At 42.2% G+C, this 12,855-nt stretch overlaps 1 protein-coding gene across 4 annotated transcripts in view; it reads left to right on the top strand.

The window, feature by feature from the left end:
* The first annotated feature begins 1,672 nt into the window (after positions 1 to 1,672).
* Positions 1,673 to 12,855, top strand: part of RNF122 (ring finger protein 122) — a 154,699-nt gene continuing 143,516 nt past the window's right edge. Inside the window, exon 1 of one of the 4 annotated variants that reach the window (XM_070765535.1) lies at positions 1,673 to 2,050. In XM_070765535.1, coding sequence (XP_070621636.1) covers positions 2,026 to 2,050 — 25 coding nt within the window. In that variant the 5' untranslated portion in view covers positions 1,673 to 2,025. Of the gene's footprint in view, positions 2,051 to 2,263; positions 2,454 to 12,855 lie in introns of those variants that run through there. The other 3 variants (XM_070765537.1, XM_070765539.1, XM_070765538.1) reach the window with 3 other exon arrangements.

Raw genomic sequence — 12,855 nt, forward strand, 5'->3', positions numbered from 1 at the left:
TGAAAGGCTAGCGATGTTCCACTAGAAAACCATTACGGATCCACTGTTAGACCCCCTGCAATTTGCATACCGAGCAAATAGATTGACAGATGATGCTGTTAATATGGCTCTACACTACATCCTTCAACATCTTGAATCTCCAATGACCTACGCTAGGGTCCTCTTTGTAGACTTCAGTTCAGATTCAACACCATCATACCGGACATTCTCTTAACCAAACTAAGTCAGCTAATAGTACCTGAACACACTTGTAAGTGGATCACAAGCTTCCTAACAGGCAGGAAGCAGCAGGTGAAGCTAGGAAAAATCACATCAGATACATGTACAATTAGCACAGGGGCCCCTCAAGGCTGTGTACTCTCATCACTTCTCTTCTCTCTATATACAGTACTAATGACTGCATCTCAAACGATCCATCTGTTAAACTACTGAAGTCTGCAGACGATACAGCAGTGATGGGACTCATTTGAGACAACGATGAATCAATCTGCATACAGACGAGAGGTTGAACAACCTAGAACTGAACACACTCAAAACCGTAGATATAGTGGTAGCCTTTAGGAGAAACCCTTCCATCCTTCCACCTCTCACAATACTAGACAACACAGTATCAACAGTAGAGACCTTCAAATTTCTAGGTTCCATCATATCTCAAGACTTAAAATGGTTACCTAACATCAAAAACATCATTAAAAAAGCACAACAAAGAATGTTGTTTCTGCACCAACTCAGGAAGCTCAAACTGCCCAAGGAGCTGCTGATACAGTTCTACAGAGGAATCCTTGAGTCTGTCATCTGCACCTCCATAACTGTCTGGTTTGGTTCTGCAACCCAAAAAGACTGACACAGACTTCAGAGGATAATCAGAACTGCAGAAAAAACAATTGCTGCCAACCTGCCTTCCATTGAGGACCTGTATACTGCACGAGTCAAAAAGAGGGTGGGGAAAATATTTACTGACCCCTCACATCCTGGACACAAACTGTTTCAACTCCTACCCTCAAATTGTCGCTACAGAGCACTGCACAGCAAGACAAAGTTGGTATTTGTTTTCCCCCCAAAGCCATCACTCTACTAAACAAATAATTCCCTCAATACTGTCAGACTTTTTACTAAATCTGCACTTCTATGACCCCTATTACAACCGTTAAATGTTGTATCACATGATTCTTGACAAATGTATTTTTTTCTTTTATGTACGCTGAGAGCATATGCACCAAGACAAATTCCTTGTGTGTCCAATCACACTTGGCCAATAAAAATTCTATTCTATTCTATTCTATTCTATGGGAGAGGGTGCAGAATGCAACCCTCTTTGTCTTATACAGAATAAAGGAGGAATAGAAATCTAATAAAGATAAGAGGAATCGCCAGATGAAGAGCTGGAAAGGTGATCCTTTTAAAAAATTAATAAAATCGGGGTTCTGCACCTCCATTAGCCAAGCTTTGTCTTCCGTCCAGGCTATCTGCACCGCGAATGATCCTAAGTGCAGCCACGGTAGATCGATTTTTTTTCCTTTTCTTTCTTTTTTCTAATCCCCATTCTTCGTTCTTTATCTTTTGGTTCGCAGCGCTATAGGCTGGAGTCACGTTCCAAGCCAGCCAATCCCGACCCGCTGCTTGCCTACTTCAAAAGCGAAAATGCTAATCTACTCCTCTCCTCAAGGGCCCTGACTGGATGGTTGACTGGGATGGGGCGGGATTGACCAGGCGGAGGATCGGTTTCCGAACCCGTGTGTTGGACGCAAACACGAGAAAACAGCTGCTGTTCGGGTCGGTGGTTCTACGGTGCTCCTCTAGGATTGAGCCGTTCGAAACAGCCGCCCGAGCTGCAATAATTTCCTTTGGAAAGTCTCCCACGGGGAAGGAGGATTCCCCGCGATTGGAATGCTGAGTCTCGTTCCGAGGCTGGGCAGAGGACGTGGGCAGAGCGCCTGGTAAAACGAGATTTTCATAGGCGCCCCGCGCAGTTCGGGGTTTTGTTTCGCCTTTTCGTTCCGCCAAGCAGCTGCTCTGGGGCCTCTGATGCACCCCTTCCAGTGGTGTAACGGTAAGTCCGCTCGATCCCCGTCAGGAATGAGGGAGGGCAAGCAAGCCCCCTCGCAAGTCTCCCACGAAAACACCCTTCTCTTTCCTCCGTCCAGATGGAGTAGGCAAATTCAGTCGTCAGAGACAGCTATTCCTTTATTGCCAGAGCAGCTAGCCCAAAGGGAGTGTTTGGAATCCCCCCCTCCCACGCCGCTGTATTCAGGAGCTGCTGCGGGTGGAGGGGAAGAGTGATGAGACCGCCCCTTCCAGAAGCGGATCGGCCGGCTGTTCTTTGTCTCCGCTTAAAACAGCACCGCCTTGAGGTTCCCCAACTCTTCCGAACAGATTGGGTTGAGTATCTTTGTTGTGGGTCTCTGGCTAGTGTAACAGGATTAGGATCCCCTCTCCCTAATATCGGACGGCAGGTATTGTATGTTCCTTTCTACCATAAACACTGATTTGCGTGGGATCCGGGCGACTTTGCCGTCAGAGCTTCTGAAGCGAATTCTGTAGAATGGCAACCTTTCTGGGTTAGGGTTGCACATAAAATCTACCCACATATCAAAAATCTGCTGGCACATAAAATCCACCCACATATCAAAAATCTGCTTGATAGTTTTGCGCATTGGATTGGGTGACCTGGTGTTTATCTTGGTTTGTTGTTAGCCGGAACTACCTGTTACCACCCAGCCTCTTTAGTTGATTTAGAATTCTGTGTCAGTACAAACTAGGTTAATCCAGAAACTTGGTTCAGTTGTTCAAAGGTAAAGAAAGGTTGTCAGATCATTCCTCATTCTATTGGGTGTACATTGTTCCATCCAATAGTATCTAGTGCTGCCAGTTTCAGACTATGACTCCCATCAGCCACAGTTACATATCTAAATAATGTGAACACTGTAATAAAAGGTGAACATGAGGCTACAGCCCCCCTGCTCCGATTCTGTCTTTTAATATTTAGTTCCTCTTGATTAAAAACAATAAAGCTGGATTTTCTTATAGAGAACTATATGCAAAACCCTTTTTCCCGTCTAAACAAGATAGCAAAGCCAAGCATTTTGAACAGATCCAAAAGCCACAGTCTCAAAATGGCAATTGGACAGAAAAATAAAGTGAAAGGAAGATCTAATGAAATCATATGGATTTTATCCTGGCACTTGCTGCATAACTACTATCCTATATTCACCTCCAAAAAAAGTTGTTGAGCTAATCTCATTTTGTGGATGCTTTTATTCCAAGGAAGATTATTATTATTTATTATTATTTTATTGAATTTGTATGCCGCCCCTCTCCAAGGACTGGGGCGGCTCATTGCTTGACTGGATGCAGGCAGGCACATTCCTTTTGCTCAAACTTTTTGCATTTGTCTTTGGGATGTTTATTTTCCTCCCAAATGAGGAGAGTCAGGTAAGAATCAATCCATCTTGGCTGAAGACACAAAGAAGCACAAAACTTTCCTACCTTGGACAGTTTAGCCGGGAAAGTTTCTTAAAATCCTATTTTGCTTGTTGCATTTTGTGGCAGGGTAAAGATTGGTTCCCTTCAGAAGCATAGTAGATGGTGACAGCTTTTATCATGGTTAATTGAAAGGGTAAAGCTATGCTTGGGATGAATTACTTCAAGCAGCTTTTATTGTGTGGCTTTCTTCTTCATTTCCACTTTTTTATCCCTCCTTTATCTTGCCTTGATTTCATGAAATGTAACAAACCCACATTCTCTGAGCCATGTGCTTCCCAGACAATGGCAGGGAAGGGAAACAGGAGGAGAATATTCAGAGAGACATAGAATCAAAATCAGAGACTCAGTTAACCTCTTCTGCTTTGCTTGAAGCAAAGTCAGCTTCTTCCACCACCTGCAGCTTCAGGGATAGGATTAGAACAAAGTTGGCTTGGAACAAAGGTCCCATCTACCACTGTCAGGGCTATTTGCCAACAAGATGCAGTAAACAAAGTATGTTTTGGAATCTTTTCAGTAGAGATGCTTTTAAATTGTAGGTTTGCAGGCTTAAGGTTAAATCAATTCAATTTTTTTCTTAGTAGGTTTCTTGTGTTAATCAAGGACTATTTCTATTCTTCCAATTTTGATGGTGGCCCAGCTAATAATGCTTGAATAATCCTACTCTTCCTTTCTCCTGCCTCCTTCCTTTTTCTTTTTCTTCCTCTTTCTCTTTTTTGAATGATACAAATATTAAGAGATATTATATGATCAGGACTATGATCTGTCACTATATGTGTGCAATTTTTTTCTACAAACAGGATGAAAAGAAACAAAGATATGACCATTCCAGGCAGAGCATTTGACGTCTAATTTTTAAAAGTCAGAATTGGAACTATCTTTATGGTGTGGAAAAAGAGTTGACTTCTCTTTTACTATCTCAGGCTTCTCACCTTTAACAGATACTCTACATGTCAGGCAGGGACGCCCTGGGTCCTTCCATGCTGAAAGCAATTGTCATCTATTTCACTTGGCACTTCAAGGAGAGTGAGAATTTGATCCTTGGGTGATACTAAGATACTATCATTTACAAACAATTTGTATTTTTAAACATTTTGGTGGGAAGTAAGCAAAACTGGTAGGTTTTTTTGTACTCAACTACAGAGTGAGGAGTGAAGAGAAAGTTGCTTAGAATAAAACTAGAATTAACTTGTTCATGGAGATTCTCAATCATCCAGGTCATGATTGTCCTTAAAATGTTGTTCAAAAAGCAACTGGACATTCTCAATTTTTCTCCTTGAAAACATTTCATTTCTCATCCAAGAAGCTTCTTCAGTTCAACTGAAGAATTGAAGAAGCTTCTTGGATGAGAAGTGAAATGTTTTCAAGGAGAAAAACCCAAGAAAGTCCAGTTGCTTTTTAAACAGCACCATTGGGATAGAATTAAAATTATAGAAGTCCAGGAACAGACAGTCATGAGCCCAGATGGTGTTCACACATCATCAGTTCTTTAGTTTGGGGTTAATGTATCTGATTGATTCATTGAGTAATAAATCATGACTTAAAAGTATGAGTCAACCAGACCAGATTCACACATAGCCCAAAGATGGCATCAGCATCCTTGGAAGTGAGAGAGTTTAGAGCTTGTATTATGCCAACATATTTTTTAATCCGGAAAAGGCTACTTACAACTTCCAGAGATCAAGACAGTGACACAGTAACAGTGGCTCTTTCACTAAGGATTGGTGATCATATCAAAATCAAAGTCTCTTAAAGGGGGGAAATGGTTCTCCTCTTATAGATTATCCTTTGTATATCTGGTGAGGCTCTTAGAAGTAAAATCCTGGATAAAACATTTTGGCAGCATCTAAGGAGCTATGAATAATTGAGTGTCCTGGTCTGGAGACTATAAATCTGAACAACTGGGGAACAAATGGGCTTTTAAAAAGTAAGATGAAGTTCAGTGATAAAACAGCAGGTTTCCAGGGTAGATCTTGGCTTCTCTAGATCAAAAGGATCAGACAGTGGGAAGATCTAAGAACTGCTGCAGTTGAAACAGTTAGAATTGGGTCAAGTTGGTATAATTCACCTTCCAAAATCCCAAGATAAAGAATTACTACCCTGTTTCCCCGATAGTAAGACACCCCCGATTGTAAGACGTATCAGGGGTTTCAGGGGGGTCGGCTAATATAAGTTGTACCCCGAAAGTAAGACATATGTCTTACTTTCGGGGAAACATGGGGGTATTGCCGGGGGGGAGCCCGATGACGTAGCTTCCAAGCTCCCCGCGCGCCCCTTGCCTTCGCCTCGCCGCGGCGCCACCGCCTCTTCCCCGGCTTGGCAAAGCGAAGGACGGCGCTGGTCCGAAGTGAGCCGAGCGGGCGGCGGCTTGCAGCGAAGGTGCTCATCCCAGCAACCGAGTCCTGCCGAGGCTCAGCTGCAAGCGGCCAGCGAGGCCGACCGGCTCCGAGACGAGCGGCCGGAGCTGCGCCCTCCTTCGCCCGCCTCCTTTCCGGCAGGCAGGTGGGGCTGCCCAACTGCGCAGAGCGGCTCCTCCCCTCCAGACACATGCTTCCCCGACACGCGTCTGCGGCTCCACGCGTGCACGCCGCTTGGAGCCCTGAGGTTGAACTTGGAAAAGGGCTCACGAGGCTCCTGTCCCGCGGCTGCCCTTCTGGACTCTGGGGAGATGCCTTCGGGAACGCGACCCTTTCAATTTTTTTCCAATGTAAGACATACCCCGAAAGTAAGACGTAGTGGGGCTTTGGGGGGTAAAAAGAAAGTAAGACACTGTCTTACTTTCGGGGAAACACGGTACAACTAATCCACAGGACATTTATCCATTATATCTTGATTTTTGTCCAGACAAGCTATTCAGCCCCTGAGTTTTAGTAGTAAATATAAATATGGGCTGTTTTCAGTGCTAGGGTAGATTGACCTTGACAAGTATATTAACAAGAGCTCTTCTTTGAAGTAATGGCCAATTTTATCTTTGATAGATAAATAAAGTTTGTGGAGTGCCACAGTACTAGGAATCTCTACTGGGAAGTTAGTTCTCTATCAATAAAGTCAGAGGAGACTTGATCCTTTTGCTAGAAGATTGGAATGTTCAGATGAGGACTATTAATGTTTGGGGCCTCAGTCAAGCTACTGTCCTGATCCATTAGGGAGTGGACTTCTCAACTCATAAGAAATTTCTGGGGCGGGGCCACGGCCAGCAGGCAGGAGAGAGCAACGCTCTGCTTTCCCGAACCTGGATTCTGATGCTCAGGGGCTGAAATTTCGGCTGAATTTTGGCACAACCATGTTGGAGAGGTGGGTGAAGAAGCGGGGGTTCCTTCAAGCACGGAGGTGAAAAGCAATCATCCCCTGTGTAGAAGAGAGAGCTCTGCAAACCCCGAGGCAGGAGAGCCGCCAACCAACATGGCAACGGTAAAGCCTTGACTGCCCACTGCAACAGAGGAAGCAAGAAAGAGAGAAACCTACAATTCTGTTTACAAAGAAGAAAAAAACCATTATGGTAATCAAAGAATATATAAATTTAAAGTAGACGAATATATAATAATACACTGAGAGAGACAGTAAAGTTGAGACCCGCCAAAGTTAAATACTCAGCGGTGGGGGAGAAGAGGAAAAGGAAAAGAAAAGTAATCTAAGAAAGTTCGTGAGTCGTGCAGAGACTAAACCAAAATATTGGGGAGCAAACATCAAGGAGATTATTGGAGCCTAAAGTGGTTGGTTGTAAGCTTCATTGCCTGAAAGACGCTGGGGAGAGTAAGTGAAGAGAGCCGGAACGATGAGGATTTGACAGATTTGGTGGTGCGGAGATTGTGAAAATTGCAAAGGCTACGGGGGCTACGGAGCGGCTGGAAAGTGGAGGAGGTGTTTAGGAGCTGAAAAGAGTCGTGGACGAGGACTACGGTTGACAGAGTTAATGGCAGTTGCGGAGTGTGGTGGCAGAGCGGCTGCGGAGTTTGCGGAAAGTGACGAGAACACGAAGCTGGTGGTTATCAAGTTGAAAATTGTAAGTGGGAGGGAGGTTTAACTTGATAATTGGCAACCTGGGCAAACTCTGCAGAAGGAAGTAGAAGGAGGCAACGCGATCCGGAAGAAAAACAACAGGAGAGAGAGAACTTAAAGAGAGAAGACAGCCTCAATCTACGGTCAAAATAAAGCCAGCTTTACATTAGCAACACAAGACAACAGTCGATAATAAACAGGAAAGAGAACACTACTTCTTATCCCCCTCTTTCTTTTGTTTTCTTGCTTTGCTGATATCTATAGTGGGGGAGAGAGAAACGGACTGAATCAGGAATTGTACTAAATTTGGACCTTAAACTTTGACGCCGAAGATTTAGGTAAAACAGGAAAATCAAATCAATTTAAATTAATATAACAAACTGACATACTGATTTTTGATGAACTGATGAATTGATTCTTAATGAACTGAATGATATTAATGGAATATTAATTGTTACCAATCATTACCTTTACCTTTACCTTTGTTACAACATATCTATTACATTTAGAATATTATGTGCTAATATTGAAATATTGAAGAAAATATCTTTCTATAAGTAGATATAAGTTATAAATTAAGCGTATGAATTATCTCTAAAATTTAATTGAGGGGTTAGAAGTTATATATAGTACAATATATTTAGAGCTTAGTTATAGTATAGCATATACAGTGGTACCTCGAGATACGAGTTTAATTCGTTCCGGACCTGGGCTCTTAAGTCGAGCAGCTCTTATCTCAAACGACTTTTCCCCATAGGAATTAATGTAAATAATTTTAATTGGTTCCAGCCCTCAAAAAACTCACAAAGTTAGTCTAAATTATGCAGAAAGACATGTTTTTAATGAAGAAATGTACATGTACATATAAATGAATAATGAAGTTTCTTTCACTTAACTTGTAAACTTTCTTAAACTTTTAAATTTACATATGTTCAACTTCTCTGCCACCCAATCCTGTAGGACAGAGGTCCCCAACCCTTTTTGCACCAGGGACCGGCTTTAAGCGATCAAGAGAGGAATGGGTGAATGAATGGACGGAGGGTGGGAAGGAAGGAAGGAAAGAGGGAAGGGACAGGAACAGAGGAAGGAAGCAAGGAAACTTATGAAAGGGGAGAGTAAGAGAGGAATGAGTGAAGGGAGGGAGGGAGGGAAGAAGGTGGGAAGGAGAAAGAAAAGAAGAAATAGAGGAAGGGAAGGTAAAAGAGAGAAAGAAAAAGAGAAAGAAAGAAAGAAAGGGGGAAGGGACAGGAACAGAGGAAGGAAGCAAGGAAACTTATGAAAGGGGAGAGTAAGAGAGGAATGAGTGAAGGGAGGGAGGGAGGGAAGAAGGTGGGAAGGAGAAAGAAAAGAAGAAATAGAGGAAGGGAAGGTAAAAGAGAGAAAGAAAAAGAGCAAGAAAGAAAGCTGCAAGCACCCCCCCGAGCCCCCCAGGCCGGCTGCAACCTTTTAAAACATGCGCGCCGCTTCGCAGCTGTCTCCTGAAGCCAAACGCGGAAGTTAGCGTTTGGCTTCAGGAGACAGCTCCTTGGCGCTTGTATCTCGAATTTGGGCTTGTAAGTAGAACAAAAATATCTCTCCCCTCCCAGCTCTTATCTCGAGTTGCTCTTAAGTAGAGCAGCTCTTATGTCGGGGTTCCACTGTACTGGATTTATAGAATATATTGGATTTATAGTATATATTGGACTTAATAACTAATTGATACCAACTGAGACTATTTATCTTATTGAAAGGAACTTTGCAGTAACTTGTATGGTAGAGTGGGGTGAAGTAATAAGGGTGATTAAAATGTCAACATTTCAGAAATATGTTAAAAAAACATCCTCCAATCCAACATTAACAACAGGTTCCCGCTGAACCCAAAAATCAATAGTCAGTATGTTAGCAACAGAAAAGACTAGTAATACCTCACAAACAACACAGGAAACATTATTGGAAGTTTTTGGAAGCTTATGAAAAGGGAGCTGCAAATAAAATAGATGTAGTTGTGGATGATAAGGGGCAAACTAATAATGAAAATAATGTTCGGGTAATGTGCACGAATGCTCGAAGCTTGAGCAACAAGCTCTGTGAGTTAATGGCCATAATATCTAGAGATAATTTGGATCTGGTTGCCATAACTGAGACATGGTTTAAGGATTCTAATGAATGGGAAATATCCATACCAGGATATACACTGTATAGGAAGGATAGAATAGAGAGAAGGGGGGGTGGAGTAGCCATTTATGTTAAAGAAAGTCTAAAAACAACACTAATTCAAAATACATGTCAAGATCTGGAGACTCTCTGGATTTGCATGCAAAATAAAGAAGGTTCTGTCATTAGAATTGGGGTGATCTATAGGCCTCCAGGGCAATCTGAGGAATATGACAACAAGATGGTGGATGAAATTACCCAAATGGCACTAAAGGGAGATATTGTGGTTATGGGTGATTTCAACATGCCTGATGTTGACTGGAATATCCCCAGTGCCCTTACATGCAAAAGTAAGAATATAGTAGAATAGAATAGAATAGAATAGAATAGAATTTTATTGGCCAAGTGTGATTGGACACACAAGGAATTTGTCTTGGTGCATATGCTCTCAACGTACATAAAATAAAATATACATTTGTCAAGAATCATGTGGTACAACACTTAATGATTGTCATAGGGATCAAATAAGCAATGAAGAAGCAATATTAATAAAAATCTTAGGATATACGCAACAAGTTATAGTCATACAGTCAACATGGGAGGAAATGGGTGATAGGAATGATGAGAAAAACTAGTAGAATAGAAGTGCAGATTTAGTAGAAAGTCTGACAGTGTTGAGGGAATTATTTGTTTAGTAGAGTAATGGCGTTCGGGAAAAAACTGTTCTTGTGTCTAGTTGTCTTGGTGTGCAGTGCTCTGTAGCGACGTTTGTGTCCAGGATGTGAGGGGTCAGTAAATATTTTACCCGCCCTCTTTTTGACTCGTGCAGTATACAGGTCCTCAATGGAAGGCAGATTGGCAGCAATTGTTTTTTCTGCAATTCTGATTATCCTCTGAAGTCTGTGTCAGTCCTGTTGGGTTGCAGCACCAAACCAGACAGTTATAGAGGTGCAGATGACAGACTCAATGATTCCTCTATAGAACTGAATCAGCAGCTCCTTGGGCAGTTTGAGCTTCCTGAGCTGGCGCAGAAAGAACATTCTTTGTTGTGCTTTATTGATGATGTTTTTGATGTTAGGTGACCATTTTAGGTCTTGAGATATGATAGAACCTAGAAATTTGAAGGTCTCTACTGTTGATACTGTGTTGTCTAGTATTGTGAGAGGTGGAAGGGTGGAAGGGTTTCTCTTAAAGTCTACCACCATTTCTACAGTTTTGAGTGTGTTCAGTTCTAGATTGTTCTGGTCACACCACAAGGATAGTTGTTCAACTTCCCATCTGTATGCAGATTCATCATTGTCTCGAATGAGTCCGATCACTGTTGTATCATCTGCAAACTTCAGTAGTTTAACAGATGGATCGTATGAGATGCAGTCATTAGTGTATAGAGAGAAGAGAAGTGGTGAGAGTACACAGCCTTGGGGGGCACCTGTGCTAATTGTACATATATCTGATGTGATTTTTCCTAGCTTCACCTGCTGCTTCCTGTCTGTTAGGAAGCTTGTGATCCACTTACAAGTGTGTTCAGGTACCGCTAGCTGATTTAGTTTGGTTAAGAGAATGTCCGGTACGATGGTATTGAATGCTGAACTGAAGTCCACAAAGAGGACCCTGGCGTAGGTCATTGAAGATTCAAGATGTTGAAGGATGTAGTGTAGAGCCATATTAACAGCATCATCTGTTGATCTATTTGCTCGGTATGCAAATTGCAGGGGGTCTAACAGTGGATCCGTGATGGCTTTCAAATGGAACATCACTAGCCTTTCAAAGGTTTTCATAACTACAGATGTTAGAGCAACTGGTCTGTAGTCATTCAGTTCCTTGATGGAGGGCTTCTTTGGCACTGGGATGATAGTCGAGCGTTTGAAGCAGGAAGGAACATAGCACAACTCTAGTGATTTGTTGAAGATTTGGGTGAAGATGGGGGCCAATTGGTCAGCACAGACTTTTAAGCAAGAAGGAGTTATCTTGTCTGGGCCTGGTGCTTTTCCAGGCTTCTGTCTGAGAAATAGATCTTTCACTTCCTTTTCTGTGATCACTAGGGGTTGTAAACACAATGGGATGGGTTCAATTGTAGAAGATTTAGATGTTGTTGGTGTGTCTGGGATGGAGGTTGTGCACATAAGTGGTTGAGGTTTCTTTTCAAACCTGCAGTAGAACACATAGTAGAGGCCTTTACAGGAGCAGCTCTGGCACAGCTGGTTAAGACACCAACTAGAGGGGAGAATATTCTAGATTTAGTTTTTACGAATGGGAATTGGGTTTCAGAGGTCAAGGTGGGAGAAAATTTAGGTTGCAGTGACCATCTATGTTTGTGGTTTGATGTAAAAACTCATTGTGAGCAATCCTATAATGCAACCAAAGTATTGGATTTCAGAAAAACAAATTTTAATGCAATGGGGGAATATTTAGATAATGAATTAAAGGGGAGGGATAAAATGGCAGGAGCGAGCACCCAGTGGACTGTATTAAAAAAGGCCATCTTAAAAGCCACTGGACTGTATGTAAGACAAATAACTAAAGGTAAAAGGAAGAAGAAGCTGCTATGGTTTAGCAATGATGTAAGGGCTATAGTCAATGAAAAAAAGGCTGCCTATAGGAGGTATAAAGAGTCTGGAAGTATAGCTGATAGGGAGGTGTATAAAATGAGACAGAAGGAGGCAAAACAGATAATATATGGTGCTAAAGCCTCAACAGAGGAAGAAATTACCAAATCTGTAAAGAAGGGGGATAAAACCTTCTTCAGATATATTAGTGATAAGAAGAAGAAAAACTGCGGCATCACGAAGCTTAGTACCGGGAATAATACATGCATTAATGGGAATAAGGAGATCGCTGACCATTTCAATAGCTACTTCTGTTCAGTTTTCTCAAAAGACACCTTACAAAATAATACTATGGAGGGATATAGCATTGCTTCCAGCTGTATGGATTCAGCTCCAGTGATCTTAGAAGCCGATGTCTTAGAAGAACTTGAACGATTAAATATAAATAAGGCAATGGGTCCAGATGGTATCCACCCCAGAGTTCTTAAAGAATTCAGATCTGTCATTGCTACCCCCCTGACTGATTTGTTTAACCAATCCTTGTTAACAGGAGAAGTTCCTGAGGATTGGAGAATGGCCAGTGTTGTGCCTATCCACAAGAAGGGCAATAGAGAAGAAGCTGGTAACTACAGGCCAGTTAGCTTGACATCAGTGGTAGTTAAAATGATGAAGACTCTACTCAAAAAGAGGATAAATC

This window comes from Erythrolamprus reginae, chromosome 12 (assembly GCF_031021105.1).
Source record: "Erythrolamprus reginae isolate rEryReg1 chromosome 12, rEryReg1.hap1, whole genome shotgun sequence".
In the NCBI taxonomy this organism is placed as follows: domain Eukaryota; kingdom Metazoa; phylum Chordata; class Lepidosauria; order Squamata; family Dipsadidae; genus Erythrolamprus; species Erythrolamprus reginae.